Below are 18,125 nucleotides of genomic sequence, written 5' to 3' on the forward strand. Positions count from 1 at the left end.
AGACTGAATCTAATGTTTGGTTTGACGCCACCAGTGAAAAGGATACAGTCACATGACTAACATGATGCCAGCAAGGAGATGTATCAAGATGACAAATGAGGAGAAAAAGGCAAATGAGCTGAATGTCTTCTCACAACAGCACGAAACGGCTATGGATTGTGTGTCTGAACCAGGCTCTGGAGGAATCACCATTGACCAGCATGCTGTGAAGGGACTTTCTTCACTCATCTGCCCCAGAAAGGCCTCTGAACCAGATGGGATTTCTGGGTGCTTACTGAAGTCTTGGAGCAATGAACTGGCAGAAGCCTGGTGTCCCATCTTCCAGAAATCAATAGACACTCACTCTGTTCCCTCCATGTGTTATCCCTGTGCCTAAAAAAAATCAAGCTGTAAAGAGAATAACGACTCCCGACCGATTGCATTGACTTCATTGGTCATGAAGTGTTTTGAGAAAATCATGGTTAACTTCCTGGAAACAGAAGTCAGTTGCTTTCTACATCCTTTTCAGTTTGTTTACAAAAGTAACAGGAGTACAGAGGTGACCCATTTTATGAATAAGCACTTAGACGATTCAAATTCCTTTGCATGTCTTTTATTTTTGGATATTAGCTCAGCTTTTAATATGTTGCAGCCACATCTTTTAATTAGCAGACTAAATGAGTGCATCCTTTTATTATTAAATGGTACTATTTGTTTTCCAAATAATCTCATCATAAACTTCTCAGACGACACTGCACTGTTTTCATGTTACAGTATTGTTTCAGGCCTATATTGCATGTGGTGTTTTGCGGCTGCAGCATGGGGGAATGACACAAGACAAATTGCTCTCTCTGAGACAACAAAGTTAATCTTAGATCTTGAAGAGCGTCAATGTAGAATCAAGGAATTGTAATTTTATTTTGTCCATCAACGTTGGGAACCCTGCTGAGTACATCTTTATTTTCATCTACTGTTGAGAGGTGTAAATGTCTGAGGTATCCTTTTTTGTTTTGCTTTTATAAGGAATAAGTAGCTTGATATCTGTTTTGTTATCAATAACAAAACATTCATCATGTATAATGTATTCCTAGATATCTTTTAATATATCTGCATTATTTCCCACGTGTACTTAACAGCAATCAGGACGAGTATAAATGACATCCAAAATGATAATAGCCAGTTTCTACAAATGTACACAGTGAATGTATTGTCATACTTTTACGTATTATATCATTCAGACTAACTTTGAAGCATAAAATGATGAGTTGAAAAACGCATAAATTTCTTGCCAAATACAACGTGGAATAATGTACCTTTGTGACCGATGTATTTAAGATACAGTATGCAGTATTGGCCCAATACTGTTGTAATAATATTAATATAGTTTTACCCCATTGTATTCTATATTTGGGTCTTGTATACTGTACAGGTATAAGACTATAATGTCATCTGACGCCCCACCACCAGAGGTCGGTGTCTGCCTATAAATGTTTAAAACCAGTAATCGTGGTGCTGAGAAAAATACTATTATAACTAATATATGTTAAGTTATATGGCGAAAACAAAACCGTTGTCTATGTTAATTAAAGATTAATTGGAAAACCACGCGAATCACATAGTTTGTCAGTCCTAAATAAATCAGTGCGCATGCGCACCATTGCATTAGTCAGCATGCCTTTCCTCTTACCTAATAGACGCCACTGCCAAAGACTAAAAAACCAAAAGATTTCCCTACTCCTCTTTTTCTGGTTACTAAGTTGTTGACATTTTATCTGCACGAATTTTGATATACGTCAAATGGCTCATCCTGAACAACCCCACCACAGACGTGACTCGCTAAACATATTTAATAGAGTTCTGTCAAAGTACAGTGCTGATTATGGCCCTGTTGGTGCTGTATAGACGATCTTTGCAGGCAGCAGTTTGCTAGAGGAAGCGCGGCTGTCACTGAGTTCTACCCATCTGGCTTTGCAAGCGTGGTTATGAGATGGGTGTGGTAGAAAACCAACCTTGGGACTGACAGTCAGAGACCAACTGTACTCACGCCTACGTCCAACAGACAGAATAAAGAACAGAAGAACAAGATATTCGGGTGCAATGCACATATAAAACAGATTGCTTATCCCTGCCTCGGCTTCAAGAGGCTGAAAGCTGGCTCCCAAAAACAGGTCGTTGATACTGCTGTGTGACCTGGTGAGTACCAACGTAGCAATTTCAATTCAATTTTGCTGTCAACATTTTACTTTTGTAGTATTTGCAGTCATGTTCTTTGCTTGAATGCTTTGTGGTATTCTGCGGCATTACTGTTTTAATGATTACCAGAAGTGGTGTTGACTTAACTTGCATATCAAGTTATTGCACTCAGACTTATCCAGTTCAGCGTGGGTCAGGAAAAGTTTCAATTGTTTTTTTAGAGTTGAATGACTACAGTCTACAGACTACATGACTACAGACTACAGTCAGGCGCAAACATAAGAGTTAGTTTATACTGCCTCCAACTGAAGGACTCCATTGAGGAAGTAATCTGACAAAGATGTTATTAAAAAAACAGCCACAGGGTTGAGGGTGTTATTTACAAAATTTACAGTGCCATGTACTTTATGCATGTGCAAATATTCCAGAACAATGAGCCTGGTGCAGCTGCTGAAATGCCACTTCTTGATCCACCTGATCATCTGCTACGTGTTCCTGGTCAGCGGCCTCATCGTCAACCTGCTCCAGCTATGCACTTTACCTCTTTGGCTGGTCAACAAACAGCTGGCCCGCAAGGTCAACTGCAGGTTGGCCTACTGCATCAGCAGCCGTAAGTACTGCGATTACCATGGCAAATGGTGTGTTTGCTACTTCATGCAGCCTCACAAATGTCATCTTCTTGATCGCTAGAGATGGTAGCTGCATTGGAGTGGTGGTCAGGGACTGAATGCACGCTTTACACAGACCCAAAGAGTGTCCCTCTGTACGGAAAGGAAAATGCAATTGTGATTCTCAACCACAGTTTTGAGATAGATTTCCTGTGTGGCTGGACCTTCTGTGAGAGATTTGGTGTTCTTGGGGTAAGACATTGTCTACTATCAAGCCTTTTGTTTAATGCATAGGGTTTCCTGCCAGACAATAGAGAATCTAAAACATATAGGGGATCGCCTACCCTTCGTCCCACTCAGATATACAGTAATCCCTCGCCAATTTGCGCTTCAAATTTCATGGCTTCAGGCTATCACAGTTTTTCCAAAATATACTAATTCATAATATTTTTTAAATTATGGATTTTCAAGCTTAAAAATGGACAAATGAATCAAAATGCAAATAGAAGGCATTCAGAAGACACATTCAAAGATATTGTGATGATATGTCGTGTTCTACACTGGTCACTAGGGGTCAGTAATGTTTCTGTAATGTTCTGTGAGACACACAAACACCAGACTTTAATTGCATCTTTGAATTATATCACTACAGGCACAATGATCCCTAACAATGGCTACCTTTGTGGCCGTAACCCACGGCAAGCTAAAACTCAACTGTGAACCCCCGACGTCAATTCCTGAACGTCAATCCCTGAACGCCAATCCCCACACTCCCTCCGCCCCCCTAACATCAAAACACATTTACACCAACACACACGAGCATGAGCCTCATTTATGTTTTTTATTGATGGTAATGTTTGGTGAGACACACAAACACCAGACTTGATCGCCTGAACAACAGCCTTTTATTACAGGTTTTAATTATCTAACAACAGGTACAGTAATCCCTAATCCCTGTTGTTGCGGGCGTAACCCACGCCAAGTTAAAACTCAACCCTGAACTGCTGACGTCACTTCCTGTCCTCGCCACCAGAACGCATTTACAGCAACACACAAGAGTACGAGTCTTATTTATGTCCTGAATGGCTTATTTTGTGTAATTACAGTATGTCTACTATATTGGGTAATACAAGTGTAAAGGTGACTATAGGGGGGTTATTTCATGTCTAGTGGTCTCTAATTGTGTTTAAAAAAAACATATTTAGAAGGTAATAAACAGGTTTTTTATGCCCTAACTATGGAAATTTTCGATTTATAAATAAGGAATCCTTCTTTGTGGAAATTCACTTATCACGGTTGGCTCAGGAACCAATTAACCGCGATAAACAAGGGATTACTGTACATTGCTTTCATTTTTACTGCTATTTATGGTGTTGTTATTGACATACTAATGTGTCCAAGGACTATGAAGGGATTTTATTCATCCACCCATCCACTTTCTACTCTGCTTGTCCTCATTTGCGTCACGGGTAAGCTAGAGTATTTGGTTAATTTTTTTTTATATCTTACAACATTTTATTGAAAATGATTGGTTCCCCAGAACACGTGAACATTCAAAGGACAACTTACAAATGTTCTTCAATTTGAGGACTCACATAAGATAATTTATTTAACAGAATTTTTTTTCTGGCACCAAAATAATGAATCCGCTTGTCATATTAACCTCTCAGTATCGAAAACAAAGCATTTTAATTTCTGCCCTTGTTAACAAACTGATTTTCTGAAGTTTTATTACCTCCCCAGACTCTTCTCTCGCTGTAAGTGCCGAAATCCATCAATTTTTTCTCTAGATGTTAGAAGTTAGCATGTTAGGTTTAAAAATATATATATTTAATTTTATATTCATATTTAAATCTGCTGCATTTTTTTTTTTCAAGAGTTCCAAAGTTCTTGCCAAAAAGGAGTTGGCTTACGTTCCAATTATTGGTTGGATGTGGTATTTCCTGGAGGTCGTTTTCTGCAAGAGGAAATGGGAAGAGGACAGAAAGACGGTGACCCTGAGTCTTCAGAACTTAAGGGATTACCCTGAAAACTATTGGGTAAGTGTGAAGTGTTTATTGCTGAGAACATCTTAGGATACAGCTATCGATTGATTCATTTTCTGGTGCTAGTTTTTGCTGCACTGTGAAGGAACACGCTTCACACCGAAGAAGCATCAAATCAGCATGCAGGTGGCAGAGAGCAAAGGTTTGCCCAAACTGAAGTATCATCTTTTACCAAGAACCAAAGGCTTCTGGATGACTGTTCAAAACCTCAGAGGAACTGGTGCGTGTCTTCCACCATCACGCCACAGCAGTTATAGTATGTTAGGTCATTTGTAAGTCAAATGAATGCACTGTTGACACCATTGTGTGACTGGTTCCACACAGTCGCAGCTGTGTACGACTCCACGCTTAACTTCAGAAACAATGAAACACCAACCCTGCTGGGAATACTTAACGGGAAGAAATACCATGCAGACTTATATGTAAGGTACTGCTTTTTGCTGTTTCGTTCCAATAGTGTTCTGCATTACAGGTGTAATCATCCTGTATGAGATATCTGACATCTTCCTGCTTGCAGGAGAATCCCACTGGATCTGATCCCGGAAGATGAAGCTGAGTGTGCTGCTTGGCTCCACAAACTCTACCAAGAAAAGGTGAGGAGTTCATTAGACTTGTGGAATGTTCTTGTATTTAAGGGAAGAATGAGGAGCACCTCCTTTTTGGGGTAGTCTCGAGCATCGATGGGAACCGGGACTAACATTGTGATTCTCCCGAGATCATTAAAAAAAAATGTATTTCGATTCCTAGTTTTGATGCGCAGTCCACCAAAAAAGAAGCGGCTCATTAGTTTAGTTTAGCTTAACGTCTTAAAAAAAAAAAAAAAAGTCGTCTCAATGCAAGATGTATGTATGTATGTACTTTATTTATCCCACAGCGGGGAAATTAACTTGTTACAGCAGCAAGCAAGCAAGATACGCAAGTAAAGAGAACAGTGTAAAGAATGCATAGTGACTACAACATGGTTCAGGTGGTGCAGGTGTTGTAGAGCCTGACAGCGGTCGGTATGAAGGACCTGCGGATTTGCAGGAAGATTTGCACCACAATGATAATAACAGTCTAAACAGCCAGAATCAGGAAAGTCAAACAATAAATGACATCTGCCTCATGTCAGTGTAGCCAAGAGCTTCAAGATGCCCGCTGATGTTTGGTGTTTGGTGTAAATAAAGGACAGGAGCACGACTGCGGGATGCAAGTTGATTCATGTACACACAGCACATCTCATTGAGCAAGTCAAGAGACCTCCCCAACCCACACAACACGCTGACAAAGGGGTTATTATCCACACGGAAATGTTTTAAGGTCAAGACGTTCGGAAACGGAAACAAAACGGCGTTCTGGGTGCCCTGAAAAGGCATTTTTTTGAAAACGGCTTCCAGAGTGGGGAAAATCTGAAAACGCCGGCTCGTCGTCTTTGTCTAGACGGCCAAGCCACTGTTTTTCATAAACGATGAAAGTCACCGATCCGTCACCACCCTGTCAGCATCAAGTGACCAGAGGTGATCTTTGACGACAAGCCCACATAATATCTGAATATTTCGACGGACATGACTCACCCCAGTCGACATTCTCCTGATATTTTGTTGTCTTTTTCTCGAAAATGACTCGTAGAAGTAATTCCACTTTGTCGTAAGTCAAGATGAGCTTTGGAAAGCGGAAGACGACAGACTTATGCGCATGCGTTCTTTCTTCTATAGTTTAGTGTGTCATGTGGTTCAGTCTACGTGTCTGTCTTACAGTACCGCATGTAGGTGTGCCTTGTGTATTACATCGTTTTCACCCAGTGATCTGTTCCCGTGTGGATGCAGCTATGTACTAATCCAGCACAGTGTGGACGCCATTTTTTTTTCAACCCGCCAAAAAAAACAAAAATCCCAGGAACGTTCCCATCTGGACAGGGCCAAAGTATAGTAGTGCTAATATGGTAGTTCAACTGAAATATCCAGCTAACATTAGTCCATGTACTTTTCATAGACAAATATTTTACAAGTCGTGCCTGCAGCACATGAGCTTTTCAAAAGTAAACGTGTTTTGTGTACTCCTGTGGAAATCAACTTCGGATCATTTATATCCAAGTTGAATGGTTTGATATGTATATGCTAGTTGAAAATAGCTCTGTGAGAAATTCTTAGTAAAGTTGATAAAAATAAAAAAAGTTCATATCAATAAAAATTCATGGAGAAGTTCAGACATTTCATCTAAAAAAAAACAACTCTGGTTTGCACCCTCATTTAACCCATGCAAACTTTTATGACCCTGCTTCTGAAAAGCATCGGGATCGAGAATCAGTTATTGTTGGAGATGAAATTCTCCACAACCCCCTAAAGGTCAAAGTACCACTTTGGAAAATTAATTAAGCCAATTTCACGTCCCCCAGGCATGCGCTTTAATCTCCAGTTATGAGAAGGAAAAAAGACTGTCACACCAAATTAGATTTTTTCCAAATGTATTGAAGAATAAGTCAGGATAGTTTCCGCAGTCTACAGGTACCTGGACCCTGTTTCATCCACCTATACCCATCTCCTGGCTGAAAATGAAAGAGGGTCCCCCCCCCATACTTGTTTGATCAGACCATTGCCGCCAATCCCTCCAAAGATAACTTTCTCCTGAATTCCTTGACGGACCTTGTGACGCCAGCAGATCATAGCCGGCTCCTTTGCTGTCCCGATAAGACTTACTGCAGTTGTTGACATAAACAAAACATTCTTTTCCTCAGCCTATGTCAAGGTAGTTTTGTCTACATTCTGGCTGTTTAACCTTTGACACACTTAAACAGATGTTCACCTACTCCGCAAATTATTGAATAAAGCATTATTTCTATAAAATACTTGTAATCATTCACTAAGTTAATAGACTAATTGATTAAACAGTTATATCTATACTTTACTTATTTTGAAACGCTCAACAATAATTCAGTAGGTCTTCACTATCCTGGGCCACAAGGGCCATATTCAGAGGTGACTGTGACGTCCCAACTGTCTCTTCTTCAAAGGCAGTAACTTGTGAAACACTGTCCCAGTTTTGCTGCCTTCAAATGCCATCTGAAGGAGTGGCTCATGTAAACATGTAAACATGTACAGTATGCATGTATATGTGCAGGACAGTTTTCAAGAGGGCTACATGCAGACAGGGCGGTTCCCCGGTCCCACAGTGAGCCCTCCACGTCGCCCCTGGTCATTGATCAACTGGATGTTCTGGTCTTGCCTTACCTGCTACCCACTGGGCCTGCTCCTCCTGCAGCTCATGTCCTCAGGATCAGTCACAACCATCTTGGTTTCAGTGGCTCTATGCACTGCAGGTTGGTCTCATGCATTCAAAGAAATCCTCGGCGATGTCGCCCCGCTTTTAAGGGTTTCACGGACCATCCTTGCATTTAACCCGCTCCTCTTTGTTTCATAAAGCAGCAGATTTGACATCTTGTAATGTAAGTTACATTTCCTTTTAAAATAGTCACTCTCAGTGTTGACAGCAATCAGGCATAAATACATTTTAGCATTTGCATACAGTGGAACCAATAAAGTTGACAAACGGTCATACAGTTTGCCTTAAAATTTTGGGGAAAGTACGCATAAAAAGACTGCAAAATGTTACAGCAAGACCATACAAGGCGTCAAATAATTAGCTTTTCTTTTACTTATTAAAGAAGGCGTAATTAGAGGAAGAATATACCCTGAAAGTGATGTGAAGTAATCTCACGTTCAAAGTAATAAGACTCCAGAGGTCTTTTTCCGAAGGCGTCCCAATACTTGAGTACAGCATCACTGTATGCATGCTGTATTCTTATTACTCTGTAATCAACCACCTGTTAATTCGGATATACAATTTGCTACATTTAAGTGTGCTGAAAAATACACTGAAAAGAAGTAGATTTACCTTAAATTACGTGATGTCTTTCAATGGAACCCCCTCATTGCTCATAAAAACACGGTTTAAGGTACGATTCAAATATGCTGCGACTATTAAAGAAAGTAGTGTTAGACAAATAGATTTTTAGACTTGTGTGGTAGCTTTTAGCTTGATTGACTTGATTGATTGATTTAATGAATTTAAAAGTGATCAGTCTGACTAAAAATTTTAATTATTTGACAGCCCTAATGTTTTTACATTTGAATTATTTTGAACAATTTTCGTTTTACGCTTGTGTGACAGTTATAAATGTTCATATGTTACTTAAAACATGTCCTCGACAGTTAACAGCAGTTCTTCGTCACACTTTGACACTGGAACTGGTATATTCTATTTCCATGATTTGGTAGGGGAAAAATAGTTTCGTAATCCAAACAAATGAGTGATAGACCCGCACAACAGATTGTGTTTGACTTTTTGAGGTTCCACTGTAGTTTGCCCTCAGATTTAAAGGAGGGGTTCTACCAGCATGTGTTAATGAAGAGCATGTTCTAGTTTCCTCAATACACAAGTTATGGCGTTAAATGGCGATTCCAGAGATGACAATATTTGAACTTTGAGACTTCAGCTACATGAGTAACTGGACTTTTTAAAGGGGTAGTTGTGGATGATTTAAATTTTTTTTAAAAAGAGAGATTTACTTTGGAAGCATCTCTGTGAAACGCTCCAGTAGTAAAAAATACAATGAATGAAAACATGAAAACATACAATGAATGTTTTCTTTGCAGCTTCAGTAGGAGTTCGTTGGATGATTGGCCAGACTGAGATCAACAGAGCTTCAAACTATGGTGAAAGCAAGGTGACGCGTCAAAACAACAACTAAGGAAGCCACAAGTGCTTGGAGATGCGTCTTTGCAAAGCTGCTAGGTCCCAGCTTTGTGACTGCTCTGTTGCTGCTGCTGCTGCTGCAACATGTGGAGACATGTGCAAAAGCACAATGCAGGCAGTGTGCTCTCCAGAATCAAGTGGGCCGTGCTTGGAAGAGGGTTAAAAGCTTGGAAAAATATTCTCCCATTTGCGCAAGCAGACTCCAAATATGACTTTTAAACGGAAGTCACACAAAACACATTTTATACAACATACTAATACTGTTTGCACTCACTTTTTATTGTTGATGCTGTTTCTTTTTAATCATTTTGTTCATGGAAAATAAATACGATACATGTATGTACTTTAGACAAAGTCAATATTTGTACTTTGTATTGAATTCCAGCACATTTTCTGTAATGCAGCCAATAAACACTTCTTTTTTTTTTAAATAGCTTTTGAAGAGCTTTGTTGGCTTCCATTCTTATGTGAAATCTACTGTATACCAGAAAGATGATTTAATAGTGTGGGTAGGGTCAAAGAAACCATTATAGTAATATTTTATTTTTCTCCAACTGCAGGGTATCATGTTTACCTCATAATTGGTAACTAAAATTGAAAGACAAAAGAAAGAGAAAAGAATTTGATCCCTGTTGGGTGAAGAAACATACCTTGCCTGCATCTGATAACACCATGAGTGCAGCAGACCTCATCACCAAATGAACACAAATCTAGAGTGTTTGAGTCTAACAAACACAATTTATTTCATGATCCAGGTAAATTATCACAATATAGGTATACTGGTATCACAATATGTTCTCCCCGTGCGTGCGTGGGTTTTCTCCGGGTATTCCGGTTTCCTCCCACATTCCAAAAACATGCATGTTAGGTTAATTGGCGACTCTAAATTGTCCATAGGAATGAATGTGGCCGAGGGAGATTGTTTGTCTGAATGTGCCCTGCGATTGGCTGGCGACCAGTCCAGGGTGTACCCCACCTCTTGCCCATCCCAGTCAGCTGGGATGGGCTCCAGCATAACCCCGCGACCCTAGTTAGGATGGGCAGCATAGGGAATGGATGGATGGTATCACAATGCAATAAATAATATTTGTACTATAGTAGGTATATTGTAACTTATTTAGATAAATGTCATCATTGTGTGGGAAAATGCATATAATATTAGAAATTATGTTGTTCTTTTGCACAAATAAAGGCCTTTTCTCTGATAAATGCTTGACTGCTAAATAACACCTGGTGTTCTCTGTGATTGTGTTGACACCCTTGGCCACAATTTGAGGTACAATATCCATCCATCCATTTTCTATGCCGTTTCTCCTTGTTAGAGTCGCGGGGGTATGCTGGAGCCTATCCCAGCTGACTTCGGGCAACAGGCAGGGGGTACACCAGGGCACATACTGTATAGACAAACAACCATTCACACTCGCATGGACAATTTAGAGTTGCCAATGCTAATCACTAGGCCACCGTGCGGCCCTATAGTACATATGATATTGTACCTATAGGTACAATATCATATGTACTAAAGTTTTAAAAACAGCTGATGAACGATTACACTGAATGTATTTGAAATGGCAGATAGTTGGGATTCCACTTATGGTTTTTGTCTACGATTGCCTCTTTAATTGCTACAAAGATAGCGGAACACAATATTTTTGAATTGCTATCTTTTGGGAGTTTTTGCTTGATGGATAAATATTTAGGACTACAAGGTAAAAGTTACTTGCCAACATTCTGTTAATAGCAGACACTGAACTTAAAGCCGACTCGACTGAATAGTTCACAGGCGCCATTTTGGATAGCGTGTGTTCTTTTAGGTACCGGTACATTTTTGTCATCTCAAGCTGGTCAATTTGTGGATATCATTGCTTCCCATATCCAGTTACCGACGAGATGAACCTCAGCGATTCAGCGGTAAGTATATTTGAACTAAATGCCATTTTCATTTGATGACTAATTATGTACTAATGAGGAGAAGCGGCATAGAAAATGGATGGATGGATGGACTAATTATGAATGAGTAGCTAATGCTAGCGCTAGCTAGGTCGTTAAGTATATGACAGAGTCGAATATCTAAAAGAGTACTTTTTCATTACTGTTACAAATTAAAGCTCAAGTTGTTTTGTTAGCGAAAAATGTAAACATGAAGTATATATTTATTAGTGATTATCGCTGGTGACGTGTTGATGACACCCCCCCCCCCCCCCCTTTAAGACCGGTAGCTATAGCAACTTGTTCTTTTATCCTATTGACCGTTACAAAGACATTTCTCCTGTTGACCGTTACACAGACATTTTTCCTATTGACCGTTACAAAGACATTGCGTCATGTGACTTGTACAGCATACTGTACAAGAGTGCACCAATCAGAAGCGTGCGCGTGATTTCAACCACGTATTGTGTGCACCAAGCTGATTCTGGAGCATCTGAACGCTGAAATCTAAAAGCTTTCCAGCAAAGTGAGTTAGATTTATAGACATTTCGATACAGCACTTGGTGAGCAATTCAATAATTTTGGCAGTTTTTAGGTTTTTTTTTAAATGTTACTGTAGTCACTGGGGTACAAATTACCTCAACTAAAGATTATCAGCACATTTCAAATGCTGGTTGTTGTCAAGCAAACTGTGACCAGTGTGAAATGTAAATATATATAATTGGTTATTATAAATTATTTTACTGTTGGAATAAATACAAAGGTTGTTTCTTTCCACTAGTTAAATTCTGCTAAAGCTGTCTTTTTAACATATTTTAAAGAATAAACTGTAATACGTGGAAGAAATTGTAACAAGATATCTCATGTGAAGATGGTTAGACCTTGTACGCAATTTAGGAGGTTATACTTATGGATGTTTTTTCCGGCCCTTGTGTGTTACAGCAATCTTCATCTTTGCACCAGCATGAAGCCGATACCGAGCGAGGCTGCTGAAGAGGAGTGGTACGACCTCCTCATGCCACTCCTCGAGCCCATGGAGGGGATTTATGTCGACCTGGACTACCAACAGTGTCATTCAGAACCCCCTCCACCCGTCGACCCCGAAGACGTGCCGCTGTTCACTTTTTTGACAGAAAACGACATAGGCTACCTGGGCAACCATCTAACTTATTCACCACCCCCCACATCCATCCACTCAGATGACCTACCACTGTCCAACCCGTCGACAGGAAGCCAGCACAGCGACTCGAGCGACTGCTCTAACCTGGGGGACACTGTGGACCAGTATTGTTGCATGGTCTACAGTGCTCCGGTATATTCCAATAACATGCAGCCAGCTCTCTGGCACATTTGGCCACTTGATGCTGGCAACAAGCAGGTAAGGCTCCGAAACAAAACATTGCATTCCAACACCTGCATGCTCCCGCTCCGCCAGTAGGAACTTTGACACACATACACTCACTTAACAGTGGCAGTCTTTACACCTCAAAATGTGAAATCAAAGCGATGTTTTGACTAACAATATATATATATATATATATATATATATATATATATATATATATATATATATATATATATATATATTTACTACATTTGGCCAATTAGCTTATATTTGCAGCATAATATTGTAGCAACAGAATAAATGTTGCAACCATGGTGATGATGCCCAGGGATAAGGAAACAACAGTACAACAAGTGTAGCTTACAATTCACACTCAGAGGTAGAGGCAGTTGCATTCATTTTTAAATTAAGTGCTTTTACATCAAACACACATTTTCTGGATGCTGACCGCTCATTATGCAGTACGTCAGATGCTAATACTGTTATCTTGTGGCATTAGTAAAAACTACATCAGTAGGTTGTCTGCAGCCACAGCTGATAATGCTGATAATGGAGAGTTGCAGTTGATTGCTTTTGTATATCACACACCCTGCGACTATAGGAGACTCGCCAGTCTATTGATTCGAGGATTTAATTGAAGCCTTAATTAAGACTATACAGTGTCTCTGATTTTAGTATTTATTACTTCCCATAAGCAAATTGGTATAGCAAAGAAAGTGTTTGGTAAGAAAAAAAGATCTTAGTCAAAATTAAGCAAGGTAGACATCCTGCAACAGGTTTTATGAGGGAAATTCAAGTTCACTAAGACCAGTGAATTCACAAAATTGACCAGATGTTCTCAGGTTGGATAGCAGCACTTTTTATTTAAGGTCTTGTTGTGACGAAGCCCATCTCAGTCTTCACAGGAACACAAACACAGTACATGCATTTTAATAATAATGTGTACAATGTGTCACAGACTCAATGAGAGCTGCTACTCGAAGGATACAGCTTGACTCCATATATCTTGTGTGTTTTTTGTGTCCCCAGCAGTGCCTTGAAGAACACCCAAAGATGCTGCTGGACTGTACAACGTTGACTCATACAGAAATGCCTGCCTCGACAAACGTCTCCACATCAAAGTAAGTATTAGGAAAAAGCTGTTGGTCAAAAATGTGAACCATAATCAGTCTTCATTTCACTTCATTTCACTTCTAGCAGCTGTTTGTTCTTTTCTTAACTCTGGTTTGTTTTTTTCTGTAGAAAAAGGAAACGTGACGTCCAGGAGAACGGAGATAAGGCCTACATTAAAAAGCCACCAAACGCCTTCATGTTATTTAGGAAGGAACAGAGGCTGAAGGTCATGGCTCAGTTCAATATCCGTGACAGTGCTGAGGCCAATAAAGCCCTGGGTCACATGGTGGGTGTTCACACTGTGTGTGTGTGTGTATGGGTGGTCCTTGGTTACAACACCTGGTGTTATGGCGATTCGTGGTTACGTACACACTACCATAAATTTATCAGAAATGTAATTTTGGTTTGCAAACATGAGACTCAACCAGTTACAGCCGAAGTATAAACTCTGTGTGCCTCACGCTCTTCTTAAAATTGCTCGTACTTTTCTGGTATCTTTTTCTGCCATGATTGATGCAGCCCAAACCATAAGAACCGTCACACTTGATTCCGTTGGATTTGTTTTGGTAACATTTTGTGTAACCATGACAACGTAATTAACTAACAAAAAAATTGCCAGTACATTAGGCACACCCTTTCTAAAATTCCTGGGAATTTCCAGGAGAAACAGGATGATATGCCTCTTTTTCCAAGCCCTGTGGGTCAGGCATACAGTCACGCAGCAACATGCTTAATATCTCATTTTGTTCATACACTTCTATACTTTATCTCTGGCTAAAAGGTTTTTTGGTGAAATGTTTTGTTTTGACTTTGTCGTTATCAGAAGGTGAGTGAAATCAGATTTTCAGACAAATTCCCATTGTTGTGTATTGCATCCACTCTAAGACGCTAGAGAAATCACAACAGAAGTGCACTTTTGGTACTTAATGCAATCTTTCTAGGTGCTAGTTTTAGCATTTTGTATATCACGTTGAGATTTTGCCCTTGAACAACCATTTACTGAAGCAAGAGAGGCTCCCATAATATCACAGTTTGTATCCACCTAGGTTGTTAGCATGTTAGCTCTTAACATGCTAGCAAAGGCTGGGCCAGAGGTTGACAATAAATGGCATGCCCATCAAAATTTTGGTGGGAATTTACAGCTGTTATTTATTTCCTGAGGCAATTGAGGCACAGCATCTATATATGTATATACGTATCTATACAGTATATGTAGGAATGTTACAAAATCTATTCTGTCTGATAAAACATGACTTGAACTTTAATTTGTAGTATTAAAGAAGTTAGAACAAATTTCATACCGGGAAATGGTGTCTTTGGTTCCCATTGCTTTAACATTGACAAAAGCTGTGATCATCCCACGGACATTGGCAACTTAGACTGTGACATTTGCTTTACAACTCTACAGAGCAGTCATTTCATTGTTTTGATATTCAATAAGTCCAGGGAAGAAATTCAAGTGTCAGAATTTTCATGTCCTTGATGCTGTATTGTTTTCCACGCCACACTACAAATTGCATGTGCACATTAAATCCGGGGCAAAATTAACCTATTTTGCACCATCAGATTTAAATGATATTTCATCTGCAGATAGATATTAAAGTGAATTTATATCCTACATACCTTTTATCTTGTCCTGAAGTCCTTGTCCTTAAGTTGGACTAAACTTTCGAAGCACTCGTATGACTCGATGTGGTCCAACACTCAGTATAACTCTGATATGAAATTGAAGAGGAAGAAGTCATCTAAATACACGAACATGTATACAAATGGAAATACACCCAATATCAAAGGAAAAAATTGCATTTTTAAGGACGTCCCCACGGACTCTCCTAGTCAAGCGCGCTCACACATTGTCAGATTTTTGCATCACTAAAATACGGGGATTGTAACATTCCTAGTGTATACATCAACGTGAAAAAGACTGACAGTGTTGTTGAGTGACAAACATGTGTTCTTATGCGTCTACAGTGGAAGTCGCTCTCAGAGCAGGAGCAGGAAAAGTATTACCGCCTAGCTGACGCAGAAAAGGGTATACACAGCCAGTTGTACCCAGACTGGTCCTACACAGACAACTATGTAAGTCCACCATGCTCATGTTCAACAATGAAGATGATTCGTTCAGCTTATATAAAGTCTTCCTCATATATATATATATATATATATATATATATATATATATATATATATATATATATATATATATATATATATATACACTGTGTGTGTGTGTGTGTGTGTGTGTGTGTGTGTGTGTTTCAGGGCAAAAAGAGAGGAAAGCAGAAAGCAGAAACTTCAACCAAGAAAGTGCATCAATGTAAATGTGATTGCCATTGTGAGGCTGTAGAATAGAGTGGACCATGCTTAGAAATGTTTTTGACCTGAGCTTAAAAGCTTGGAAAAATAGTTTTTAAATATCACATTAGGACTGTTATTTTCCTGTAGTCAAGACACTATCACATATCGGTGTGTTTAACATGATTATTTTATTTTTAACTGTATGGAAAGATGATGTACAATGAGTACATTTCTCAAATAAAACCCTCTTATGAAGCCTGTTGTGTTGAAGTGGTGCAAAGTTTTCAATCACACCTGCTGTTATTGTACCTGAGAAGGTGCAGACTGCTACTTAGTGGACATTATAATCAACAAAGATGCATTTGTCAACCGGCTGTACACATAGGAATTTTCAAACTAGGGTCTGGGACATCAAGTGGTCGGAGAGCCATAGGTTGAGGTTCATAAATTTGATAATAAATCAATTTAAGCAAAAAAAAAAAAAAAAATCTGAGGAACCATGTGGCAGCTAAAAGAGACGCTCTTTTTAGTGAGCCGAGCCAAAAGAACCGGCTCCCTTAAAATGAGCTAGACTGCAAAGTTGTTTGCCAGCATTCTTACTGTAGTCTGCTCTATTAATCATTCACACCATTTTGGACATTTTTGGAGTTTTGACTTGGAGTATTGACTTTTCATTGCATTTTAGTCACTTTAGGTCTTATTGATATTATTGTGGATAATTGCATCTTAATATCCAGTTACCGACCCCTAAAGGTCAAAAAAGAAACTCTGAGATTCTCAAGTAAGTGTATTTGAACTAAAACGCTATTTTAGTTTATAAAATATTGCTGTTTGCTAACATGAGCATGTTAGCGTGCCAGTTAAGCCGCCTAGCTACCTGGCTTAAGCTGGCGCCTTTACATGAACTTGCTTTCTATACATTTATGATAATCTTCAAGAATTAAACAGTTTAATGGATGTTTGGCGGCGAAAATAAAATACCAGTAAGTAGTAATTTTACCACGAGAACGGAATTCAGACAATAGGTACAATTAATATTATATACCATATTGATAACTTGTGTACGTTTGGGGCTTAATATGTTGTATTAATGATCATTGATGACAAAGCCCATGGCATCTATTTAACTGTTACAAGACATCTTTGAAAACGTGTGCGTAATGACACCACCCACTATAAATTTCTCATTTCAGTCGCCATTTTGTGTGAAAAGCTGTCAAAGTCAACATTTTGTTATTACACTTGGTGGGTATTTCCATGATTTGTGTTGTTTTTAGTTCTATAAATGTAACTTCAGCAAGTGGGATTCCGGTTGCTGTGAATACGTGTATTGTCATTACTGCATTGCATTTATTTCTATTTATTTATAGATGATAAAGTGACTTTCTAACATACGTAGCCGGGATGGTCCGCACTCTGCACACTTCGAGCCACAACACAGGTGCGCGACGGGACACAGGGGTGCAACTTGTGTAACCGATGTGTTAATTCTGTTAGTTTAATTTCACCAATAATTCATTTTTCATTTCTCACGTATGTATTTGTTGATATAAGCACCTTTTTATGGCCAGTCTTTATTTTATTTGTGTTCTTTTTGTTGCGTGAACTTTGACATTGCTGTGATGTCATTTCCTGCCATTCTGGCGCGCTCCTCTTCAGTCGCCTTCTGGACTGCTGAGGAGAGGTATGTTAGTCTGGTGGCGACAATGTTTGAATGTGTTAATGTGAATATAAGAGACATTTCATGCCATTGTGTACTCTGTATTATGTACAGTATTTGAAGACAACTCACGAAAGTTATTGCTGTTAATTAAGCTAGTTTTGGTGAGTTTAGGAGACGTGTGCATGAAGATTATTCAGGTTGCTGTACATTTTATGTGTTGT

General features: G+C 39.2%; 2 protein-coding genes across 9 annotated transcripts; both read left to right on the forward strand.

The window, feature by feature from the left end:
• Nucleotides 1-1,649: 1,649 nt before the first annotated feature.
• agpat4 (1-acylglycerol-3-phosphate O-acyltransferase 4 (lysophosphatidic acid acyltransferase, delta)) lies at nucleotides 1,650-10,450 on the forward strand. 6 transcript variants are annotated; one of them, XM_054799253.1, is made up of 10 exons: nucleotides 1,653-2,172; nucleotides 2,601-2,782; nucleotides 2,863-3,032; nucleotides 4,658-4,819; nucleotides 4,892-5,045; nucleotides 5,150-5,252; nucleotides 5,343-5,418; nucleotides 7,922-8,120; nucleotides 8,224-8,246; nucleotides 9,457-10,443. In XM_054799253.1, the coding sequence occupies exons 2-10, from the start codon at nucleotides 2,605-2,607 to the stop codon at nucleotides 9,463-9,465; spliced, it is 1,074 nt and encodes a 357-aa protein (XP_054655228.1). In that variant the 5' UTR covers nucleotides 1,653-2,172; nucleotides 2,601-2,604; the 3' UTR covers nucleotides 9,466-10,443. The 6 variants fall into 6 exon arrangements, with proteins under 6 accessions (XP_054655223.1, XP_054655225.1, XP_054655226.1 ...); XM_054799254.1 differs by having other exon boundaries at nucleotides 1,654-2,172; nucleotides 8,227-8,246; XM_054799250.1 differs by having other exon boundaries at nucleotides 1,652-2,172; nucleotides 8,224-10,450.
• A 695-nt stretch (nucleotides 10,451-11,145) lies between these two features.
• LOC129194104 (sex-determining region Y protein-like) lies at nucleotides 11,146-16,496 on the forward strand. Of its 3 annotated transcripts, none has more exons than XM_054799028.1 (6): nucleotides 11,146-11,467; nucleotides 12,428-12,863; nucleotides 13,863-13,951; nucleotides 14,073-14,229; nucleotides 15,915-16,022; nucleotides 16,206-16,496. In XM_054799028.1, the coding sequence occupies exons 2-6, from the start codon at nucleotides 12,450-12,452 to the stop codon at nucleotides 16,293-16,295; spliced, it is 858 nt and encodes a 285-aa protein (XP_054655003.1). In that variant the 5' UTR covers nucleotides 11,146-11,467; nucleotides 12,428-12,449; the 3' UTR covers nucleotides 16,296-16,496. The 3 variants fall into 3 exon arrangements, with proteins under 3 accessions (XP_054655003.1, XP_054655001.1, XP_054655002.1); XM_054799026.1 differs by having other exon boundaries at nucleotides 11,152-11,467; nucleotides 13,860-13,951; XM_054799027.1 differs by lacking the exon at nucleotides 11,146-11,467 and adding an exon at nucleotides 11,841-12,011 and having other exon boundaries at nucleotides 13,860-13,951.
• Nucleotides 16,497-18,125: the final 1,629 nt, after the last annotated feature.

The sequence above is a fragment of the Dunckerocampus dactyliophorus genome, chromosome 14, assembly GCF_027744805.1.
Source record: "Dunckerocampus dactyliophorus isolate RoL2022-P2 chromosome 14, RoL_Ddac_1.1, whole genome shotgun sequence".
NCBI lineage: Eukaryota > Metazoa > Chordata > Actinopteri > Syngnathiformes > Syngnathidae > Dunckerocampus > Dunckerocampus dactyliophorus.

Coding starts and splice junctions, on each gene's coding strand:
- agpat4 (XM_054799248.1), top strand. CDS start 2,605: ATGAGCCTGGTGCAGCTGCTGAAATGCCACTTCTTGATCCACCTGATC. Junction 3,033..4,657: donor AGAGATTTGGTGTTCTTGGG/GTAAGACATTGT, acceptor TTTTTTTTCAAG/AGTTCCAAAGTTCTTGCCAA. Junction 5,046..5,149: donor TCAAAACCTCAGAGGAACTG/GTGCGTGTCTTC, acceptor GGTTCCACACAG/TCGCAGCTGTGTACGACTCC.
- LOC129194104 (XM_054799026.1), top strand. CDS start 12,450: ATGAAGCCGATACCGAGCGAGGCTGCTGAAGAGGAGTGGTACGACCTC. Junction 13,952..14,072: donor ACAAACGTCTCCACATCAAA/GTAAGTATTAGG, acceptor TTTTTTCTGTAG/AAAAAGGAAACGTGACGTCC. Junction 16,023..16,205: donor GGTCCTACACAGACAACTAT/GTAAGTCCACCA, acceptor TGTGTGTTTCAG/GGCAAAAAGAGAGGAAAGCA.